The sequence below is a fragment of the Lucilia sericata genome, unplaced genomic scaffold, assembly GCF_015586225.1.
Source record: "Lucilia sericata isolate MDLA Ls3-8-SP2 unplaced genomic scaffold, ASM1558622v1 Contig000575F_arrow, whole genome shotgun sequence".
NCBI classification, from domain to species: Eukaryota; Metazoa; Arthropoda; class Insecta; order Diptera; family Calliphoridae; genus Lucilia; species Lucilia sericata.
Genome location: NW_023994583.1, coordinates 137501 through 163596, shown reverse-complemented (window position 1 = coordinate 163596; position 26096 = coordinate 137501). Strand labels below are relative to the sequence as shown.

The window sequence follows — 26096 nt, the reverse complement described above, 5'->3', positions numbered from 1 at the left end:
TCGGTCCGAGTATAATCTTTTATTTGTTTCTTATAAAAAAAGAGTAGCTCAAGACCTAAAAATAAATGTAAAATCAAATGAAGTAAATCTATTAAATTCTGTTTAAAATATTTTTTCGGCAACACTTACTCGTAGGCCTATTCGGAAATACATCATTTAAACTGTATCAGAAAAGACCTACATGCATGCATGAACTATGTAACAACACATAATTCAACCTACATGAATATATATAAAAAATGCATAATACATAATTAATAATATAATAATGATCATTCATTAAAAAAATCTAAATGTAATTTTAAGTGATTTGAATAAAATCGAAAAAAACACATTTTTCATCTTAATAATGAAAAAATAATATAAAATACGTATTTTTATTTATTGATGTTTTAAAAGACAACTTATTTGTTTATCTTAAAATATTAATTATTGTTTTTTAATAAAAAATTTAATATTTAATTTTAAATAATAAAAAAAAAAATAAAATTTTTAAACAACAATTGGTAAAACAAAAATTGAATGTGGAAATTATAAAAAAAGACTGGTATACAAAAACCAAAATTGGACCTAAGAGATCTGGTAATGAGTTAAGCAAAAATAAATAAAAAAAACATACAAAACTAAATTTTTAAAAGGCGTTTAATAAAATAATAAAAAAACATTAAATAAATGTTATATATTTAAAAGCAGTTTTTATTTCTTTAATAAGGTTTGTTGAGGTTTTAAACCCTATGGAAGCATTTTTTAATCATTGAGAACTTAAGAACAACATCGAAGATAAATTTAAACAATTTAACACCGTGCAACAATCATTTTCACACATGAAAAAATCTATGTGTACAGGAAACCATTAGTAATAACTCTATGTACTCACTTTTTCATAATCAGATCTTATGCTCCTATAAAAGGACTTTAAAGTTTGAAGCACATACGATTTGAAAATATGGAACGTCAAATTTATATACAAAATTTAGTATTAATATTAATATCAAGTGAAGATGAGAACCTCTGCTTCAAAATAATATTATTTAATTCAATTCATCAGAATTAAAAAAGAAATGGAAGCTTAAAGAAAATTTGTCACAAAAAAAGTAGTTAAAAATTAAAATGTGACATTTTTTTAAATTTAATTTCTTTTTCGATTTTTTGTCTAAGTGAGTCAAATGAATAATAGATGTAAATAGAATGTACAGATTCCCAGCTTTCATTTGATACAAATATTAGCATCTTACAGTATGTATAACTATTTAATATATTAGTTTGTAATTGTAAGTCCTTTAAACTTTGAAGCCCTTTTATAAGGACATAAGAGCTGATTATATAAATCGGAGTACGCTGAATTGTTATAAAGGAAATATAGTTTCACATGCGTATCAACTTTTCTATGTGTGAACGCTTTTTTTCAAAATTATTGCACGGTCGAATATTTATAGAAATTTACATTTTATAAATTTTGAAAGATAATAAGCAAATAATGGCCCGCCCAATTTAGAAAATGTGTCGCAGAGTGATTTGCATATATACAAATCATATTTGTTTTGAATTATATCACGATATCATTATTAATTCATGAGTTATTTAGGGTTAAGTGATTTTGGAAGTGGACTTTATATGGGAGCTATGGTCAATTATAGACCGATCCGAAAAATATTTTACAGAATTATTTGTATATCGAGGGACTATATTCAATAGTCTCTATCTGTCATTTTCATGAAAATAAGATTTTGATGGCAAAATATCCAGCAAACTATCCCGCATCAGTGGCATAAATTACAAAAGAAAAAATTATTTTTTGGCAATTTTATAGCAATTTGTAAATTTCTCCTTCTTATAAAAAGAAAAATTCTGAATGCAAAACTCTCTATCTTATCCAAAAATTGCTTCAAACTCTATTATTTAGGATAATTTTCTATTGCAAAACAAGTGTTTTTACTAATTTGGACATGCTGAACACAAATCCGCAAAAATATTTGAAATCGGTTTAATAGTTTTCGAGATATCGCTCATTATGATAATAATTTGATTCATTATATTGCCCTGTTTAACCATATAACATTGCTTTTGGACCAAAACCTTATAATCTGTTGCTTTTTCAACAATTTGGTTTATATTACTTCATTAAATTGCATAAAATATAATATTTATTGATATTAAAATAAATAAAAAATTTATATTTCTATGAAAAAAGCTCTATCTGATATAAATTTGTGAATAATTCTGCAAATAATGCAAAACTTTAAATTATTTTTATATAACGATTTAGAATATGGTCTTAAAATATATTGTTGAACTAGCTAAATAAACAGTTTTTTTGCTCTCCTGAAAACTTGTGTTATTTTAGATAGATACTATTGAATATAGTCCCTCGATATACCTACTTAACATTTTCTTGTTTAATTTTATTCCGATATCAAAAAATAATGAGTTATTTATCATTAAGTGATTTTCAGAAGAGGGGTTTATATGGGAGCTATGACCAATTATGGTCCGATATTGAAAAAAAACTTTCACAGAATGATTTGTTTTGTGCAGACCAGTACAGTCAAATTTTATCCCGATATCATTATTAATGCATGAGTTATTTAGGAGTTATGAATAATGGAATTCCGTGGTCTATATATGTATGTAGGTGTAAAATTTTGTAGTAAAAACGATATTCTATAGGAATTTATTAACAATAAATCTATTTTCCGGAATTATGTAAATTTGTATGGGTTCTATATGAAATTTTGAACCTATTCTAATAATTTTCCCTGGAAGAAAGAAACGACTTTTCAGAAGATTTCTTCATAGCTGCTATAGTTTCTAACAAAAAAAACGTAATATTTTCATGGGTTGTTTTTTTCACATCTCTGTTATTTATGGACCGAGTTTGTTGATTTTTAAATAGGAAACTTCTCGAAAGCGTGTATGATAGAATTACTAAAGTTTTGGATCCCGAAGATGTCTATATACCCTATAGGGTCGTAAGAAAATTAATTTCAATAAAAATACAAAATGTCTAAAAGAAAGTACTATTTTATTTATTGTTTAAAAAATTTCATTTATCCATGCCTGCCAACGAAACCAGAAAACATATGTTACAAAAAAAAAACACAAAACGTCAAGCGAAAGAGAACGAAAAAAAAACAAATTCCATCAACACAACCACCAACAAACTCTAGATTGTTATGGAATGAAGGCAGAATTAATTTAACGTTAATAAAAATTTTAAGTCGGAGGCAAATATACACAAAAATCATTTGATAATTTTAAATAGTTTCAACAAAACAGCTGAAAGCAACAGAAGCGCACAGAAGTAAATTGAGAAAAAAAATATAATTAAATAAACATTTTTGTGAATAAGAAAAAACAAACGACGCCCCAACCCGCCCCTTGAAAAAAGGGGTATATAAAAAAAGTGTGATTTCGCAGAAAAAAAGTGAGAAGAGAGAACAAATGTCATTACTTTGTTAAAAGAGAATTTTAACAAATCGTGATTTCTATCAGAAAAGTCAAGCCAGACAATCATCATTTACTATTATTAAGTTTTACTCTACTAGAGTAGTGTAAGAACAAATTGATTATTATTTATAGTTGTTAAAGTGTTAATCGCAGTAACTAATAGTGTATTTAATGTAATTGTAGTGAAAATAGTTTTTTCGATAAAAAAGGCAAAATTCAAGCATTATGTTAAACAGCTGTTGTTAATATACAAAAAAGCACATATCTAGTATAGAATTATTATTAATGTGTTCCCAATTAAAAAACTGTTCCTAGATATTGGTTATCCTAACACCGGGACAAGTAATATATATTCCCAAACATTATACTAATAAAATCATAAAAGAAACATCATTCTATTATAGAAAATAAAATACGAAATCTATTCTATATGTAGGTACAATAAAGAAACAAAAACTCAATAGAACCAAAAACGTTTAATAAGAAGGTCGTTTATATACCTCATCGCTCATAGAATCAAACGGTCGGTTAGAGTGTAAAGACGTCGTTGTTATCGTCCGTCTGCAACAATTTGCTTTGTTTTTTATTTTATTATAAAATAGTTTTTCTTTTGTAGGCTGGAGAAAATAGAATAAAAATAAAAAAATAAAATTCAATTAAAAAAGTTTTTATTACATCTCACTCCAAAAAAAAAAAAAAAAAAAAAAAACAGCAGCACCAGAGACCAAACAACCTTTTTAAGGTTGAATCATTGATTTAAATTTTAAACGTCCATAAAACACAAAAAGCCTCAAGATGCGGTTATTTCCAGTGCGTTACTCCAAAATACCAAAAATGCTCGACATTTACTCACAGTTTAATCCATCACCGCTCTCTATAAAACAATTTATGGATTTTGGTGAGTATTTATTTAGGTTTTATTAAAATTTTTTTTCCTATTTATTTATTACGTTTTTAGTTTTGTTTTTATATTTATATAAAACTAAGTATTTATTTTTTGTTGTAGATTATTAGATTTGTTGAAGTTGTTTATTTTGTTTAGTAAATTGATAATACAAAGGTCTTATATAAAAACATGTACCCTACTTAAAGTATTCTATTTAAATAATTGAAATATCCTCATATTCAAAAATTATTTGGAGCAAATTTTTATAGTACAATTAAACTGTTAATAAGTTTACTTTAAAATATCTGCCTCATTACTTGTCTCGTTTGTCATATCACTTGAGAAAATGACAAATTTGTTGTGCGACTGACTGCTAGTCTGTCAGTTATTCCCTCAATTTATTTCATCTACTTAATAAATGCTTTTTTTTACACAAAATGTACAACAACATAGGTATAAAATTAATGTTGAATTAATAAAATGAAAATTTTGTTGGATGTCTGTCTGCTTTTCCATGAATATTAAATTAACATTATATATTTTTGTACCTATAAGAGCCAATCTTTAGGTGTACGATTAGCAATTAGTTAACTTTTATGTTAGTTTAAGTGCTCAATGGAAATAGTTTAAACTTGGGGAAATGGTTTTAACTAGCGGGAATCAGTCCTGGCAGTCTACTAGATTTTAGGAAGAGAATTAGTAATTTCTTGAACTGGCTTATAAAGGGAGACTCAGATACTCTCACAATTTTTTCTTAGGGAATCGATTCGTTAAAACTTCCAGGTTAAAACTCCTTGGGAATTGGGCTGTTTTTATTCCACTCTCCTCTATACTTTTGTCCTTTTTAGTTTTCCAAATGTTTTATTTCTCTCTCTGGATCTTCACACTTTACGATGCGAATCACAATGGACCTTATGGTCTCTGAGTGGAGTTGTTTCTTTCTAAAGCATCTGGTTAACGCAAGAATGTCTTTCAAAGTCTTTTGACTTCTATCTACCATACGATACCCTTTTGAATTTAAATTCTTGTTTAGTTTGAGAACAATCTTCATGGAATAATGTCTCTAAATATTGGTCTTTAAACTTTTTTCGCTGGCCAATAAATTATTTAAATGCAATATTCAAATTTTGAATCCGACTGAAAAGATTTTAGTATATTATTCTTTAAAATCGTTATATTTATATTTTTAATGGAATTAGAATTTGTATAAAATAGTTGAAAATTTGTTACTTCAATTTGTAAGGAATTGAATTTAAACAAAATTTAACAACTCAGAAGGAATTTAACTAACATCCGATAAGGTATTAATATAGCGAGAGTTAAGTCTATACATACTAAAGTCTTTTTCAATGAATTTTGAACTTTTTTTCATATTTCTTTAAGTAACTTCCCCTCACTTCACATCATTTTTCATATAAAAAATATAAATAAATATTTTATATTCTTTATATAAGTATAAAATTTATCGAAAATTTTTCTAAAAATAAAAAATTCCAAAGCCAATTAATATAAAATTAAATATTTATGTAAAAATATATTTATTTACAAAATTTACAGTAAAAATTTTATTTTTTTTAACCAGTTTTCTAATTTTAGTATTGATGTCATTTGTTTATATAATATATTTATTATATAATAAGAAATTGTTTTCATTTAAATAATTAATAGCGGAACTGTTGTATATTATAACAAAATTGCTCAATGTATTAAATTCCAAAATTAATTGACAGTTTTTCCCATTAATTTTTGTGGGAGTTAATTTTCCTATTTCAATTATAAAAACCATAATAAATTTAATTTTTCTTATTATTTTGCTAAATATTCATTACAATATTTTAATATTATTATTATTATCAATATTTCACAATAAGAAATGGTGTAACTGATAATTTATGTGTTTTGTAATAAATATACACTGAGGGTTGTAGTATTTTGTTTGCTGTTTCATTAAACAAATACTAGTATCATTGTAACAATTATTATTATTATTATTATTTACGACTTTTTATTTCACTCAGTAACAAACTGTTAATTTTTTCTAGTTTTTTTGTTTGTTTTGTTTTTTAATTGTTATTGGTTATGATGTAATATTTATTAATTTGTAAAGTGTTATAATCATTTTATTTGTTTAGGTATCATATTGAAATATTTATATTATTTTTTTTTTTGCTATTGCAGTCAATATCCTTCTAATCAGTGTTTGTGTTATTTTGTTTTGGTATAAACTAAAGACCAACGACTTATCAGTTGTTTTTTTAAGACCTTATTTTATCACCTGCTTTACTAGACCTAAATAAATAAATGTAAAAACATTGTTTTCTGTTAAGTAAAAAAATATTAACACGTTTTACAAAATAACAAAGACTGCAAAACAATAACTGTACTACTATTTTCATTAAAAAGGTAACAATTGACAACAGGTTTACAATTTTGTAAAGAAACTCATCAATTCCTTAAATGTCTGGACGGTACAGTTTATTATTTTGTAAAAAAAATATTATAAAAAGTAAAATTGTACATAGCATTCTAGTTTCATAACAATACTACAATATTATAAAGTATTTATTAAAAAAGATTTAATTAATTCGTTTTATTTAATATGCATAGAATAATTATAATGTTCTAGGTTTTTTTTAAGATGCTTTTTAGCTTTATCAATGACTATAGTAAATTGCTTAGAATTTAGATACATATTTATTTTATTATACGCAGTATTAACTGATAAACTAATCATTTATCTTGTTCATTCATATCTTGTTTATCTAATAAAATAACATCATCTGCTGAATAACCCTTTTTATATAAGTTTGCCACTTAACAATTGCATGCTATAATTTGCTTTAAAAACAAAGAAGTATTATAAAAAAGGATATTTTTCTATATGTTAGTATTAACAGACATTTGCTAAGATTATTGTGATATACAATATAAATCTCTATTGTTTTATTATATTCTTTTGTTTTATAAAGCACACAGTTAGTTGAGTAAATATGGATATAATATTTTAAATGAATATACATATATGAAAGAATACAGTAAGACAAAATTAAGGAGCAACATCATTGAGTTTTATTTGTAAATTTAGAAAATAATATTGCACTGTTATCTGGTGTCGAAATATTTAACTTTGAATTTTCATATTTAATATTGATTCTTCACATAATGTTTGCCATATTCGGACTGATGGAACTGGATTAAATTTCAATTACAAATTTTGAACCTCATTCGCAAATTAATGGAGGAAGTATAATAAAAGTTTCTTAATAGTTTTTGATATTCATTTTACAGCCGATAAACTGGTTGCTTTGTCATTATGAACTGGTTACCTATTGATCGAATAGCTCAAGAAGTTGATCTCAACTCTGTAATTAGACTCATGGACAATGGAGTATGGTATATAAATCACGTCGGACATACGGCCATTCTAAGTAGCCGGAGTAACTATTAGATAATATTGATTATTGCATCTCAAAACCATTAATTGACAGATACTTTTCTGTGTCAAAGCAGTAGAAACTAAATGACATGGAAACGATCTTCCGTGATGGGTTGTAAGGATTTGCACTTGTTGCTCTAAAACAAAGTATGGCGTAAGTTTAATTATCAGCCATAGAGCAGGCTACAAATTGTCTTAAGTTCTATCGGGTATACGGAGTTGATGTCCGAATCAATGTTGTTTACACAACATAAAACTTGGTTCTAGAATGACTGACATTTCTTAACGAGAATGTTACACATTTCGTTATAGTATTGCACTGGATTCCAGGTCATCAGCGGATAGTTGCTTTGTGGACTCTCTTGCAGAAAGTAGAACTTAACTAACAAGGGAATGGCGAAAATCATGTGCTCGGCATTCAACTTATTACGATCACAAGCCTAGTTAAACTTTCCGAGAGCTCAGTTATTCCCTGGGAAAAAAACGTTTAGTTAATACAGCTGTCTCTTAGTTGACAATCTTTGGACGGCTTAGACTTGGGCTGTTCTTGAACGAATATCCTATTGTAATGGGAACGACGAAATATAGTTGCAGTGGTTACTGGGCATTGACACTTTGGGCTTCATGCTAGAAGTTTGAATCTCTATAGAAATGAGTTCTGCAGGAGCTGTCATGATAAAGAGGAAGAAGAGGATGTCACTCACTTTGTCTGTCACAACCCGGACCTAGCAGATTAAAGTTTTAGCTCTTAACGATACGGAAAATATAGGTCGAAGTGCACTAATAAGCAGACACTTTCTTTACAGTTATCACAGAACGATTAAGGTGATGAAACACTTGTGTCCCCTGTATTGGAAACATGTGGACAACCTGCTCACCTAATCTAACCTACAAATAAGTCTCAGGCTAATTCGAATCAATCTTTATTGGGCCGGATTGTGGAAGATGAGAACAACAACTTTGCATAAGACTGGATTTGAGAAAGTTTGTCTCTTGACATTTAGTCCGAACACTACGTTAGTCCAAACACTACTAGATTTTATAGATTCGCTCACAATTAACTGTTATTTTTTGGCCATATGATCTTAACCACTCTGCATGTGACATCTGTGGTCTATCTCGTTTATCTGGAATCGAAAAATCCTTTCTGATTTCAAGTTTTACAGTACCATATCAGTGATATTCGAACAAATCAATTATCCTTCTATTCTGCGATCGACATATTTAAATTCCATGATAGTTTAAGATCACAATCCTTTGACTATCCTTAAGTAAAAATTCCCATACAAATTTCTTCCTATAAATGGCGCGAAATTAAAATTTAGTACATATAAATTTTGTTCCACCCTTTATATTGTAGACGTAATATTCTAGATGTTGGATGAATGTATGAGTGAATCTGTTTTGTCATTTTCAATAACAAACGTCTTTATACAACAAAGTTGTTTGTTTGAATATAAAATGGTATATGTATATGGATCTGTGTGTATATATACATATATATGTACATATATGAAGCTTGTTTGCTTTCTGTTTATTTTTGATTTGTTTTTTTTATTATTTTCTCTCTTTGTTATTATTAAAGCGGAAGCTTTATTTAACTGTTTGTACAATCATCATCATGCATACATTCGTAAACAGAATAAAAACGTTGTTTTTAAACTAATAATGAATTGAATTTTGAGTAGGACAAACGACAGAAGAGAGTGATAGAGAGTGGGTGAGACAAATCTCATTTACTTTCTGACATTTCACTTGTTCATATTGACAATATTACTAAAATGTAATTTTATATTATTGTATGAATGTACAATAATTTATAACACTTTATAAACATTTATTTGATCACGTATCAGTCAGTCAAACTGCAGCTGTAATTTGTATATTTGTTACATTTTGCAAAAGGTCTTAACTAACAAATCGTATAATCCAAATAGAATTATTAAATTAAAGAAACTTACTTAATTCTAGCATGTTATTTATTATTATTTTTTATTAAAATGTAAGTTAGGACCTTTTACCTTTAAGCTTACGCTACACTCTCTACTCAAGCATGCACCATGTGGCATCGTTTCAACTAGAATATGTTTAGTAGAGTCAAGGACGTTTCAAAGACAAACACATTTTTCCGCACTCACCAGGAAATTTCCATTGTATCTACAACACTCTCTTCTAACAGTAATGTTTTCCTTCGTTCAAAATTAAAAAGGACAAAACAACCCTCTTTTTATGTTTATTATTAGCCAGGAGTAGGTATTGTATTTATTAATTTGAGGCACAATGTCGAAAGAAGGACTAATGTTATGTTTATGCTTAAAGTAACACTAAATTTATTTCGTAGTATAAAATCATCAAAGTTGAAATTTAACTTTGCAAAGTTCTTCACTGAAAAGGTGTAAAAGATGTTAAAATATTCATGGAGTCTGTCACTTTGTTTGGTAATGGTAGTGAGAAAAAAATGCTTCCTCAGTTTACTTACATTTCAGTGAAGCTGGAGGTCCACACTATGCGTTTTCCCGTCAAAGCATTGCGTGCTTTTCATACCTTCTTCGCATTCTACACTCCAAGTTACATACGACGCTTATAAAAGTAGAAAGCAAATCTACTTAAGCATTCTACGCGTCAAAGCATTTTATGCTTTTGTATTTGTAACTTGCAGCATACAAATACATTGATTCTACTTTTTGGAGAGGCTTAGTATGCCAGAAAGCGTAGAACGCGTGGTGTGGACCTCCAGAGGTTAACGGTTCCAAGCATTGAAAGCAATTCCCTAACTTTATCTACTAGATCAATTTTGGATCTGAGATATCAGAGCTTCCTCGTTCTGAAATCTGTTGTAGTTATAGCCATAGTTCGCTGATCACCATTTGATTCATTCGCTAATGATAATTGATCGGTGGGTCGACATCTTGGACATTTGCTCGATGTGGATCATCCTGCAAATTATCTTGATTATGATCATGTGGCTGCAGCGTCTGGCTTTCAATTACCTGTCATCCCAATTTTTCATGAACTTGTTGGTGATTTTTGGTCACGAATGGATTGAACAATTAGCCTTCACTGCAAAAATTGAGACTACTCAGCATATGCATGTAAAGAGTACTCCTCAAGGGGCTAGGACTGGTCCAAAACTAATCGAAATATATGTTAAAAACATTCTAAATTTTATGTTGTGATATCCTAGGCGAGGACCATGCAATCCTTCCAAGCAAACTAATCCAAAAACTACTCCCTTCCTAAAATTATGTAATACAGGTTATGGACAATGTTGTTTTCAATAAATCACTGCATTACATAGGACTACTATACGGATCATGCACTCCAATAATATTTACAAGGGATAGTTTGTGGATTAGCTAAATGAAAAATGTACTTCAATCATTTTTGCGAGGTTTGTTTCTAGATTATTCTCATAGCATCCGGACTTTAACAGCATCCATCAAGAAAAAAGGCTAAAGAGGTGAAATCGTAGTTCTGAGGCGATCAGTTGACTTCAATGGTTAAAACCACGATTACCAGACTTGATTTCTGTTGAAACCAAAGCTTATCCTAGTTTATATCTTTGTTATCATGGCTCAGTAGCGTTCAAGTTGTTGAGATCGATGCAAGTCGATGTTTTTGGATTAAGTCACTCGCTAATTTATACCGTGCGACAACGTGATCCATGAGTGTTGTTCGCTAGCACATTAGTCCCAGAAACTTTTTGCACAAGCTTTGTTTCGACCAAATCTATATTTTAATAAACGCACAATTTGGAAATAAGCTTCTCATTCTCAAACTCAAATGACTGATGTCGAATAGAAAAAATCTATAAGTTTCAAAATAACTTTTGATTTAAAAAGTTCATTATCTTGAGAAAACTTCGTTGTTGTTCTGAACCATTCGAAAATACCGCCATTGTGTGCCGCTGATGGATGATACATTAGTACGATAACAGGACGTCGATAATTTACGCCATTAGTGACTGATACTATTATCACTCAGATGGATAAGGAACTACTTCTTATTATAAGAACTTTATTATCTTTGATTTCCGGTCATCATATGGCAATGATAGATGAAACTTTTTATATGATTTCAGTAAAAGGAGGCCAAGTATAGATAAGTATTAAGTTGGGTCTGAAACATTAGTACGATAACAGGACGTCGATAATTTACTCCATTCGTGACTGATACTATTATCACTCAGATGGATAAGGAAATACTCCTTATTGTAAGAACTTTATTATCTTTGATTTCCGGTCATCATATGGCAGTAATAGATGAAACGTTTAGATGTTTTAAATCAGTATCACCATAGACAGTTTTGTCAGATTCACTGGGAGTTAAGGAGTATGCCTCTGAATCCCTTTGGAAATTCTTGGTTTTCCGTATTACTCTTCAATTATTAGTGTTCTTCTATTTCGGATTTGTATACAATAAATTATGAAATTACAGCAAATTACACTGAGTATTTGATAGACTATTTATAAATAATAAATAGACCAGAGGTTTTTGGAAAATCAAAAAATTCATCAATCAATTATTGTTAAGCAAAAACACCTATTACAAGTAACACCTATTAATAGAATAGACTTTATGATTTTCTTTTATCTATATATTTTCCATTTGGTCTACTTACTACTATCTATAAACTACCAATACGACAAATCCACTTTAATAAATTGAATTCCATTCATTTCTATTAAAATCATTTTCTTTCACTTGTTTAATATCGTTAACGCACACAAACTTATGTTTTATTTATTATTTAGTACTTATATAAAATACATAAATGTATTTTATGTATTTACCGGCCGGTTGAGACATATTTTGTCATCATTAATTTATAAAAAAATTGTTTGTATTATTTTTTTACAAGTACATACAAGTTTTAGTCATGAAATACATAAATATATTAAAAGAAGATGTTCTCTATTAACTACGTCAGCCAATGATTTTCGTTTTTTTTTTTTGCGTTCCATATTAATTTTGTTTTTGTTTCTTGAACTTAGCGCGTGTTATTTAATATTAAAAAAACTTAACGAGAGTTGTGTGATAAGTCTTTAGTAAATGATGTATAAGACTTATGTTTTCTTAGAAATTAAAATAACTTTAAAACTTAAAAGTTGTGTTTGATTTCAACTCTAATTTATTTAATTTCTATTAAGGCAAAATCAAAAGATTTAACTCTTAACGAGCATAAACATCTTGTATAACCCAAACAACCCTCGTAATTATTTATCAATAATAGATACAAATTATTTCATAATTTTCTTTCACCATATATAAATTTGTCTATAAATAAATTTGGAATAAATTTTGAGGTAAATTTTCCATTTCTTATATAGAATAGAATTGGCGAAAGCCTGCCGTTGTGCTTACACCCCCATATATGAAATACTTCTCAATACATATAAACAATTAAATTTCGGAAGACACACATATTGAAAGATCCAGTTTATGGTACGAGTACAATGTCCAAGGTCCAGTATTTATTGTTTTCACAATATGCATGCGTCAAAGTACTTTGTTTTTTTTTTTTTTTTTTGGCAATTTACGTACTATGGAATGTGTATGATATTCATTGAAATTCATATTTGCCTCCATCATGTGATGAAGATATATTTTTGTGTCATTACATTTTCTTTTATATTTGGAAATATGTGATTTTATTTGGTTGTGAAATTACTTTTTAAGGAAATATATTGTGTATTTGACATTCCTTAAAGATTTTAATAATGCTATCTCAAAAAGACTAAATTAGATTTAGGTGACACTAGTCCATTAGTAAACCATGACAAGTGAGGTTTGTCTGTGAACTCTGATATAGTTTTCGCAGTGACTATCGAACTCAAATGCAACCTATCATATCCATAACTTCATATAATAAAGGACTATGTGAAATAAATCTTTCAGAAACTACAGATATTCTGATAGACAACACCCCGAACTCTCCTCTATCCAACGATGTCAAACTCTAGGAACTTTGAGTTCAGAGTCGGAAAGACCAACTACCAAGAGCAAGACTAAGAGCAGTACTGTCACTCATCCTATTTAAAATACATAACTCTCAGACTCTAAAATTTTTTTGATATACGACAACTCGAACTCTACTCTACTTAACGAATTCTAACGCTGGATTGTCATTATTTAGTTCAGAGTCCGGAATACGAACAACCGCGAAAGGAGGAATATTCTTCTTGCCACACTCCCTGAACCATCCCATGGTGTCCCAATACCTGGTCACCATCGTTGTACATTTTCACTTTTTGAATAAATGAAGTAAGGATTAAAAACAACATCTCGATGTATCTTACGGCAATTGGTCGCTTTCTGCTTAATTATGGAACACTTTTTAATGTACCATAGAATGGATTAAGAATTACAAACCGCACAAACAATGCACTCCTAATCGCAACATGATATGTCAATATGACAAATGTGGATCCGACACATCTGATAAAACATTCGGTATTATATTGGAGACATCCAGGACGTCATCCCATCTGACGTCGACCGATTCTCTATAATTAACGTACAGAAGACAATGCACAGAACGGTCACAGAAGCTATAATAACTACGGGTGCCATAAAGTCCTAAACGAACACCCATCCACGATTTCGAATAGTAAAAGCTAATTACCCAGACCATGCTGTTCAATACTTGTATAGCTAAGAGCTGTTTGGAACATTTTCAACTGCTACCAAGAATAAATTGTTTCAGGTACTCTTAACTTGGTCGTCTCGCATCAATATCAATTGATCATCGATTTCTCTAGCACTACAGAACCAAAAAAACTGGTTTTGATGATCTGGAGTGAAATACATACATGAACAAGTAGAAGCTTTGGTTTTAGTAATATGGTGCATCATTTCATACAGTTTATCGATCAATCAGTAATCTTGACTTTATCTAGAAACGACCAAACACTAAAGGCTAATATCATCTTAGCCATTTGTGAGATAAAATCAGAAAGTGGAAAGTGTTATTTTTTAAAGGATTTCGCTAAAATGCAGCACCTATCTCTAGTGATGTACACAAGTTCATAAGGCTGGCTTGCTAGTGATCAACACTTATGATGACGTTGTCATTGCCGACGAGATGCGAACTAAATTATGAAACTTAATCTAAGAAAACCCTCTTGCATTACAGAGTCATGATTAATGGCTTTATGATGATCTGGAATGAAAGATATGAATGATAGATATGGCTGAATAAGTATAAATTGTTCAGGACCAATGATTTAAGACCATACCCAGTGAAGTCTTTGTACGTTCAAAGTTATGAGTCGTCTAAGATAGTTTCGGACTGGTTATTGCCAGCTTTCTTTACTTGTGTCATTTAAAGTTTAAATTAAGTGACTGTTCCATCCTCATCGATATAGTAACGTTGTCGAATCCATAATCTGATCATATAATATTGAAGACTTTGTTTATTTAGTAACTTTCTATAAACAATTCATTTGATACATAATTAAGTTCAAAACAAATTGCATGTCTAATGTTATTTATTTTCTTTATAACAATTTCATTTCCGGTAAATGGTAATCTTTTTGCAGAATTCTAAATACTAGGTCGGATTTTATGAGTAATAAAAGATTTACAAGTGTAAAACTAAATATTTTTTTTTTTTGAAATATCTATTGTTCTTTTAGGTAATTGCTTCTTCTTCTAATATTAAACATGTAAATATTCCAAAAACAAAAATTATTTCTTGGATTCATTAAGATATACGAGTTTCCTTAAGTTCATTTAGAGGTTATGTGTTTGTTTTTTAATATTTTTGCTTTGTTTTTATTTGTTGTTTTTTTATCGTTTTTATTTGGGGTGTTTGGTTTGTTTTGATTTGTTGTAACACACACATGTGTGTTTTTGCATTTCTGATAAAACTTTTATAAAAAAAGTAAACATTGACACACTCTCTCATTCCCTTAACTCTCTTTACATTTGAGTACATTGGCCGTTTACAAGGTCAATAAAATATGTTTATATTTTTTAGTCATATTGTTGTTTTATTATTGATTTTTGTTTTGCTGTGTTATTGTTTTTATAAATATAATATTAATTTTATCATACACTTAGTAAAAATAACATAAATGTGTTATAATAAAAAATGTTGTAAAAATTCCTAGTAAAAATTTAATAATAAACAAAGGTAATTTTAATCAAAAACTTGATAATATTTATGAGTGTTTATGTTGATTGATAATTAAATTAGCCGAAGAAAATAACAAATGATTAGATATTAAACATTATCATATTGATCTAAAATTTGTCGGAAAATACTTGACAATCCAGAGAAATCTAGACACATTAATATAATTAAAAACGAAAAGACCTGTCATTTAATGTTGTTAATAAATAAATTTATTGAATTATATTTAATGATTAAGTAATAACGATAAGTATGGAATAAATGTAATTTGATTAATTTTTTTTATTAAATTTAATCATGAAATGGAAATGTATGAAAAAGAAAAGTTAAGGTTAGGTTTAGATGATTTTTCAGAATAAATATCAATAATTTTTCTATTTATCTAAGAAATTCGGATGAATTTGACAATAATAAACCTTTTAAGCAAAAACTTAAGGATCCATAACTGATTATTCCAAATATATTAATTGTAACATGCAATCCAATTAAATTGTACTTGAACAAAACATATGTATAAGAATATTTTTTATTAATTTATTCTTAAATAAAGTCTTGAATAAATTGAGGACGTAGTCAACCAGTCAATTAATTAATTATTAATTAAACCTTACAATGACCATATAATAATCATGTATACACGCTAGAAATACAAGGGAATAATAAACCGCTTAATCAAATGAAAAAAAAAACAGTCATGAATTAAAAAAAAGTTTAACAATATCATATTTATTGTAGATCTACAAGAGGATGACATCATTTTAGAAGGAATCGATTTAAGTTATCTGAACTATAGTCTTATGAAGTATTAAGTATATATGTAGCAGTGTAGTTTTTACTATAGTCTTGTCTATATTCTAGATCTATCTATAGATTAGACTATAGAGTCTAATCTATAGTCTATAATATGGTCCATAGTTTAGTCCTTAGTCTATATTATGGACATTCCCATTTTATAGTCAATAGTATGAACTATAGTTTAGTCTATGGTCTGGACTATATTATACTCAACAGTCTGAACTATATAGTTTGAAATATCGTGTAGTTTATAAACTATAATATACTTCAAACCCTGGATTATGGTCTAGGGCTTAGTCTAGATGATAGTTTAGTCCATATTCCAGTTTATGGTTTGGTATATAGTCTGAATTGTAATCTAATTTACAGTCCGCCTAAAGTCATGTCTGCAGTCTAGTCTATAATCTATTCTATAGGCTTTAGTCTTATCTATAGTTTGGACTATATCTAGTATAGTCTAGTCTATACTAGTCTGGACTATAGTATAGTCTACAGTAGTCTATAGTCTATATTATAGTTTAGTCTATAATCCTGACTATAATCAAAATTATAGTCTACAGACTGGGTTTCTATGTTATGGACTAATATTTAGTCTGTAGTCTATATAGTCTAGACTACGATCATGATTATTGTCTAGTAAATTGTCTCGAAAATGATCTACTCTATGGTATATAGTCTGAACTCTGTGACTATAGTCTGTGGTCTGTATTATAGTCTTGTTAATAGTTTTGACTATATTCCGGCCTATAGTTTACAGACTAGGTTATAGTTTAGTCTATGTTATGGAGAAATATCTAGTCTGTATCATGAACTATAGTCTAGTTTATAATCTTGATTATTGTCTATTAAATTTTCTCGATTATAGTCTAGTCTATGGTATGGACAAATGTCTAGTATTTAGTCTGATCTATAGTCTAATTATAGCCTGAACATAGTCTGGACTATAGTATAGTCTTTATTATACTACACTATAGTAGTCTATAGTCTATATTATAGTTTAGTCTATAATCCTGACTATAATCAGAATTATAGTCTACAGACTGGGTTATAGTCTAGTTTATATTATGGAATAATATCTAGTCTGTAGTCTATATAGTCTAGACTATAATCTTGATTATTGTCTCGAATATTCTATGGTCTATGGTATATAGTCTGAAATCTATGACTATAGTCTATGGTCTGTATTATAGTCGTGTTAATACATAGTTTTAACTATAGTCCGGCCTATAGTCTATGGACTTGGTTATAGTCTAGTCTATGTTATGGACTAATATCTAGTCCGTAGTATGAACTATAGTCTAGTTTATAATCGTGATTATTGTCTATTAAATTTTCTCGATTATAGTCTAGTCTATAGTATGGACAAATGTCTAGTATATAGTTTGATCTATAGTCTAATTATAGCCTGAACATAGTCTGAACTATAGTATGGTATGGACTAAAGTAAGTCTTGATTATATTCTTGTCAATAGTATAATTTCTTGTTGCAGTCCTGACTATAGTATTAAATACATATGTAATGTTGTTTTGGCTATAGTCTGGACTAGTCCAGTCTATAGGCTGGATTATAGTTTGAGATGTTATATACAGTCAAAACAATAGTCTAGTTTATATGCCAGAGAGTATAATATTGTTTATAGTCTGGACTATAGTCAAGTCTGTGATCTGGATTATAGTCCAGTTCAGATGTTGGGTATTAAAATACTCTTCGTTCAAAGTACATAATTTATAAAACTTTTAACTTTATCTTTCCTGTACAATTTTAAATTTCTTAGGAAAAACACCAGAAAGAATGAAAACCTAATGACCTCTAAAAATTTGTTTTTATGCAATATAGAAATTAGACAAAATGGCGGTGATCACTAAAATACAACTCATCATGATTTATGTGCATAAAATTAACTTTTCATAATTGCTAATAAATAAAATAAACATTAGATGCAAACAAAAAGAACTTTTTACGTTTTGCTATTGTATTTAAATATTTTAAATAGCAAGTGTCTGGAATTTTGAAAAAAATAATACAAAAACAAACTAAATTTAAATATGTTTATAAAAAAACAACAACGAAAACCAAAACAAGACCAAAGTACAAATCTAAACGTGTTTTTTTTTTTTAATGAAAGTTTTGCCATCTTAAAAAATTAGTAAATAAAAATAATACATATGTATGTATTTAATACCTATAAAAGTAAAAAACCTCACCAATACTTTTTTTTAACAATATATACTTAAGCATATATATGGGTGTATCTATATAATAGATAGATACATTCGCGTATTTAATTTTTTTATACCTTATGTATTAATAAACCAAAAATAAATAGAGCAAAAAAAGAACAACAACCACAGACACATACTTTGACAATACTTAACCTACACTTGTTTTTGTTTTGATTATTATTATTATTTTTTTCTTTTAAATATTTCAAAAGGCCTGTCCATTCTATAATATTTGTTATTGTTTTTCTTGTTTTCCTCACGCACACGCCCCCTTATCACTCTCATTTTATGGAATCTCCTATTCTAGAAATGTTAAGACGATTTTTTTATACTTTGCTATATGTTTATGTAAATCGTATGAGAGTAAATTGTTTCTGACTTGATTTTCTTTTGTTATAATTAATGTATAACAGCAGCAAAAGAAAAAATATCAAAACCAGATATTTCTGGTTATATTTTGTTTTTTTATTTTGGTTAAATAATTTTGCCAAGTCATTCATGTTGATGGATGAATGTTTGTGCAGAGTATATAACACACTTTATAAATTGTTCCCACAAACAGTGGGGTTTATTTATAACGAACAAATTAGACTATAATAAAAAAAATTATATTTAGATAAATGATCATAGTTGGGTTTCGTTAGATGCTGACAGGTACCAAAATAGAGAAGCACTAATAGTCATAATAAATCTATAATCTGGACAATAATCTAGTCTATAGTCTGGACTATAGTCTCGCCTATAATGTGTACAATATTTTAGTATATAGTCTGGACTATAGTCTGGCCTATAATCTGGACTATAATCTATATAGTATGGACTATAGTCTACTCTATAGTCTGGACACTATAGTATGGACTATAGTCTTCTCTATTGTCTAGTCTTCTTTATGTCTGGTCTATAGTCTGGACTATAGTCTAGTCTATAGTCTGGACTATAGTCTAGTCTATAGTCTGGACTATAGTCTAGTCTATAGTCTGGACTATAGTCTAGTCTATAGTCTGGACTAAGTCTAGTCTACAGTCTGAACTACAGTCTAGTCTATAGTGTGGACTATAGTCTAGTCTATAGTCTGGACTATAGTCAAGTCTATAGTCTGGACTATAGTCAAGAATATAGTCTGGAATATAGTCTGCACTAGACTTGACTATAGTCATGCCTATAGGATGGAGTATAGTCTAGTCTATATTGTGGAATCTAGTCTATAGTCTGGACAATATTCCAGTCTAAAGTCTGAACTATAGTTTAGTTTACAGTCTGGACTATAGTCTAGTCTAAAGTCTGGACTATAGTTTACTTTATAGTCTGGACTATAGTCTAGTCTATAGTCTAGATTATAGTCTAGTTTATAGTCTGGACTATACTCTAGTGTATAGTTTGGACTATAGTCTAGTCTATATTCTGGATAATATTCTAGTCTAAAGTCTGGACTATAGTTTATTCTGTAGTATGGATTTTTGTCTAGTTTATAAACTGGACTATGGTCTAGTTTGTAATCAAGGCTATAGGCTGTACTATAGTCTAATCTGTTTTTAAGAAAAGCACTTATTAACACCCACCAACAGTATGTCATTCAATCTACAACCTTTTCCACATGTCATATGACACAATGAGTTGGCAAATTCTCACGTATGTTTTTGGTTAAAAAATAATTAATAATGAACAGTTTATCCATTTTAAAAATAAATATTTCGATTTCTGACGTCATAGCACGAGTGCGTTTTCTTATTGAAATGCGCAATTTTTTTTTTTATCATAAGTTAATTGTACAGTTTTCACACACGTTGGTTAAAAAAAATAATGTTATTGTTTAGTTATACATATTTATATAAATAAATCATTTTTTTTTCTTTTATTCATTTCTGCACTTATTTTGTCTAGACGATATCATATCGTTGGCCCAATTTGTCTATCCTGTTTCAGCTGATAACTGAGTTATTGTTTGAAAAATCACACGCACATATTGAAAAACACGCTTAAAGTAGAGTGTGCTAATCAGCTTCATATTTGTTTTATTGTCTCGGCGAACATTTAGCGAATATAAATTTAATTAATAGAGTAAATAATAAATCATCATATGTTTGAACTAAATCTGACATTAGGAGACGTTTATTGTTTTATACACTTTATTGTTTATAAATTAAAATTATAGAACTGGTATTGAAAAAAAAGTGATAATGACAATACAATTTAAAGAAACAGGTTTCAAAAAAAAGAGGTTAAAGTTTGTGAAAACCAATTTTCGCCATATTCGAGTTAATTCAAGAGACCTTTATTTATATAATCATTATATCATCTGAAAGTCCTATCTAAGTTCTATCAGTGCCTATCTCTGTTCTAACTTGTTCCTTCTTGGGGATATCTTAACATTCGATTACAAGATAAATTAGAGAAGCACCTTTTACTCAGATTTTGAATGCTTAAGACTTACGTATGACTGTTTTAAATAAAATGTCCATTTAAATTAACGTAGGACCTAAACAAATATAAACAACAACAACAAAATATTAATTTATTTAAAATTGATAATTAAATTTTGTTTACTGTTCTATTTTTATATCAGCCTACGTCATTGCTAAATAATTATCTTAATAAATATCATTATAATTATAATTAAAATAAATATTTTGTTTTCTAATATTTTAAGGTCAAAATGCTTGCGAAAAGAAATCATTTATATTCTTACGTAAAGAACTTCCGGTACGTTTGGCGAATATAATGAAAGAGATTGCTCTACTGCCCGACAACCTGCTCAATACACGTTCCGTTAGTCAAGTTAGTTCGTGGTATGTAAAAAGTTTCGAAGATGTTTTGGAATTCGAAAAGGCAGATCCCACACATGAGAATCTACAAGAGTGAGTGCGAATAAAATTGAACAGAAAGTAATTAGAACTAAATAATAATAATAATATTTTTTTCTACTTTAACAGATTCTGTCGTTCATTGGAACACATACGAAATCGTCACAATGATGTGGTACAAACAATGGCGCAGGGCGTCATCGAAATGAAAGAAACTCAGGGCAACAATGTTGACTCATCGATGGAAACATCGATACAATACTTTTTGGATCGTCTCTATATGTCACGCATCAGCATACGCATGTTAATCAATCAGCATAGTAAGTGTTAAACTCTGAGAGACAAACTTTATGGAAACATTTATTTTATCTTTTTGTTATTTTCCAGCTCTTCTGTTTGGTCAATTTACCAGTGATCAAGGACGTCATATAGGTTGTTTGGATCCTGCCTGCCAATTATCAGCCGTTGTTGCTGATGCCTATGAAAATGCACGCTTTCTCTGCGATCAATATTATTTAACCAGTCCCGAGTTGGAAATTGTTGAACACGATCAGGTGTCTGGTGAACCATTGCCCATACGTACTGTTTATGTACCATCGCATTTATATCATATGCTTTTTGAATTGTTTAAAAATTCAATGCGTGCCGTTGTTGAGACGCATGATAATGAAAATTGTGATAAATTACCGCCCATTAAAGTGTTGATTGTGCGTGGTAAAGAAGATATTTGTGTAAAGGTGAGTAAAAGATTTTAGGATTTTGATTGATTAGTTGATATTAAGGAGATTTGATTGATTTAAAATATCAGTTAGTTGATTTATTTATAATATATAAACCATATACTTGTAATAAGATTACAAAACTCTGTAAATAAAAACCTTATATACTTCTTCATAGACGGAGATTAAGGAAAAATGTAAAAAAAAGTATTGACAAATCTAGTTCATATCCCAACTAAACTATCGAACGAAAGAATTTATTCTCCTGAAATTCATTTCGTATAGATCGGAGTTGTCCTTTTCGTTGTGAAAACTTCTACAAAAGTCGTGGTCGGTAACCACCGCTATTTTGTTCCACAGCTGAGCTCCCGGTATGTTATCTTGTGTAGATGATATGATCCTTGCAATTCTACAGGTGGCTTCAGTGGACCATCACACGTTGACTCTAATAAAGAAGTGTTCCTTATAAAAGTCAACTCCCACACCATTTCTCATTTTAGATACATGATTATAGATCTTATGTGAGCTTTCATGGAGGTTTGATTGCGTCTCATTTGGTTCATTAAAGATCGATACGTACTTGGTTATTTTGCATGCATCATACATAGTAGCAAACGTTTCACGGTTAAGTTTAAATAACTGTTAGTGGAACTTGATCCTATGATGTGCAAATCTTTAGCATGAGCGGGTAACATGACTGTGGCGTTTTTGGGTAAACACTGTCTTATTGTCTTCCTATAGTCACTTATGCTGGGAAAACTGAAATTGTGCACATGTCATCACGTGCTTTCTTCATTTTATTTCATTGTTAGAAAGTTTAGAAGTTAGCTCGGTGCTATCGTCGCCAGCACATCCATCCATTCATTCCCATCAATATTAATTATTCCCTTTCTACTTTCCTTTCTGACGAACTATAGAGAGTACCAATAATGAACAAACCATTATCTGACGATAATGAAACGCTTGAGATCTATACAGATAGATTCAAGACTTCAAAGTATGTGGAAAATGCCTCTTACATTCTTTCCATAATAAAAGTGTGTGTTTCAGGTCAATAATTTTGGGGTATTACAGGATATACAATAGACATATTCCAATTTCTACTGACATCTAACCTGCTATGTGATTTCTATCTGGTCAGATTAATATCGAATATAGATCATCTCCTGACGAGAATATTAATAATTTGAACCTAGAGTTGCTCTGGATGCCAGGTCAGATGTACTTGGGAAAACTGTTTCTTGTCTATACGAAAGGGAAATTGACGCATTATTTGGTGTAACACTTTCATATTGTAAATCTCTCATACAGTGGGTAATTTATGGCGTGCTCAGGACAGATGGTCATCCTTTAGTACTTGCTCAACCATGTTGCCCTGGTAAATATTTCAACAGGGCACGGTGAGCATGCAAGGAAAGTTGTCACAGTAGATACATAGAATAAACGTTCAATCGTTTCTCAGCCTCTGTTCTGTTTAGACAGGAATTGCACCAACTAGTTCTGTCGAATATTTGTACGGTAGACTTGTCATGTAGAGGCGCTATGGGCAGGTCGATGTACGATCTGTTTCGTTTAACATGGAACTTGTTCTTTGACACAATTGGGACGGCCTATATATCGGCAGTCCTTTAAAGTTGAAGTTTTAAATTATCTCCAATTCCAGATCAATTTGTTGTCATAAGAAAGGAAGACGAATAAGATTTTGACATTTATAAACTAAAATTATTTCCTTGTGAAAATCGTGAATAAAAGAGGAATTATGAAATATCATAAACAAATAAATTGAAGAATTGTAAGGTTTCTCCTAATTAGTGTTATTTTAATTAATTGCTTTTGTTATGTCAAAGTTCAGATATGAATTAGGAAATAGGAAATACACTTTAACCTTTTTTAATTCATAGACAAATTGTTTGTAACCTTGCCCTAAAAATATTAAACGATTTAGAATCACTTATTGAGACAACAAAGCAATATAAAGCCGTCAAACTAAATTACAAAAAATACTTTTTAATGAACAAATTTGTGGGTTCCAAAAAGTTTTTTAACAAAAATACAAACAAGTTTAAAAACTACAACTTATTTTAATTCTTTTCAGATCTCCGATCAAGGTGGCGGCATTCCCCGTTCCCAAAGCGATCAACTTTTTAAATACATGTACAGTACGGCTCCTCAGCCTTCAAAATCTGATCTACATACAGTACCTTTAGCCGGCTATGGCTATGGTTTACCCATATCACGTTTATATGCTCGCTATTTCCACGGTGATATTGTGCTTTTGTCCTGCGAAGGTTATGGCACAGAAGCTATTATTTATTTGAAGGTAAAATTTTTATAATAATTAAAATGTCGCAACAGGTTTTAACTTTTTTATTTTAACAGGCATTATCTGATGAAGCCAATGAATTGCTACCCATATTTAATAAGACCAGCTCGAAATTCTATCGTGCCACAGTACCCACCGGTGATTGGTCAAATCAGGTAAAGAGTTCGAAAAAGAAGCGGGACATTATACACGCCTCAATTTGAAATTGAAACAAATTTGAAAAGACAAACTGTGTTGCGAAATTTTAATTTGAAAAAAGAAAACAAAAAACCTTAAAATAGACTCCCACTTTTTTCTAGAAATTAATTTAACGAAAACAAAAAATTAAGTTTTAAAAAACTCTGTGTTGTTATATATTTTTTTATAATTTTATGTTTTTTAAGTATAAAAAAACTCTCCTTTGTTTTAAGTTGTTTTAATTTAATTATTTGGCGTTTTAGCTTTTTAAAACCAAACTTTTGTTTCTTTTATACGAGATGAGTTTTTTTTCTTTTCATTAAACGTTTTGTACACTTTTAATTTTAGAAAACATTAGTTTGTAGTTGGTATTAAATAACCAATTTTTATTTAAGTTTAATTTTTGTTTAGTAAATTATATAGAAATGCTTTGATTTGTAGATTTTTAATTATTATTTTTTTTTTTGATTTGTTTTTAGACTATTTTTAGTTGTAAAAAAATTTGTTAAATGCATGTTTATAGATTCGAACCAAAAAAATAACTGTCTATAAAAATTTTGTTTAAAAATTAATATTTTAGGTTAACATTCCAAAATCGTTTCACAATCTGAAATTTTGGTTTTATCTTTTTAAATAACAAAATCACGAACATTTAAAAAAAAAAATACACGAACCTGTTAATAATTTATGAAAACTAAACAAAAAAGGAAACATAATTTTTGTGTCATTTGAATAGAATGGAATTAAAAAAGATATTTCCCTTTTAAAAGTTATACAAAATATACTCACTGCCCCAGATTTTAAAATAGGTTTAATAGCAATTTATTAAATTACTAAAAAGAAAATAGTGCCTTAATTAATATAAAATACAAATTTAGAATTGAAACAAGTTTAAGTTTTCTTTGAATCCAAACTATTCTATTCAATTGACACATAAATAAACAAATATTGTATTTAACATATAGAAAATTAACAACATTTTCGTTTAGTAAATACTACTACACAAACACATTTAATTGTTTTTAAAAAAAGCATTTACATCTGTTTTTTTTTCACAAAATAATAACTTTATTTATGATTTAATTGTAAATAGTAAATAATTGAAATACATGCATATATCTAGTATTTAGAGAAAATTAAATAAAAAAAATG

At 28.9% G+C, this 26096-nt stretch overlaps 1 protein-coding gene across 7 annotated transcripts in view; it reads left to right on the top strand.

The window, feature by feature from the left end:
- The first annotated feature begins 3156 nt into the window (after positions 1-3156).
- The window catches only part of LOC119606379 (pyruvate dehydrogenase (acetyl-transferring) kinase, mitochondrial), a 25829-nt gene continuing 2889 nt past the window's right edge, over positions 3157-26096 (top strand). For 2 of the 7 annotated variants that reach the window (XM_037959815.1, XM_037959819.1), the window contains exons 1-7: positions 3157-3551; positions 4064-4345; positions 21572-21779; positions 21855-22045; positions 22113-22462; positions 24540-24764; positions 24824-24922. In XM_037959815.1, the coding sequence (XP_037815743.1) occupies positions 4243-4345; positions 21572-21779; positions 21855-22045; positions 22113-22462; positions 24540-24764; positions 24824-24922 (1176 nt within the window). In that variant the 5' untranslated portion in view covers positions 3157-3551; positions 4064-4242. Of the gene's footprint in view, positions 4346-21571; positions 21780-21854; positions 22046-22112; positions 22463-24539; positions 24765-24823; positions 25077-26096 lie in introns of those variants that run through there. The other 5 variants (XM_037959817.1, XM_037959818.1, XM_037959820.1 and 2 more) reach the window with 5 other exon arrangements.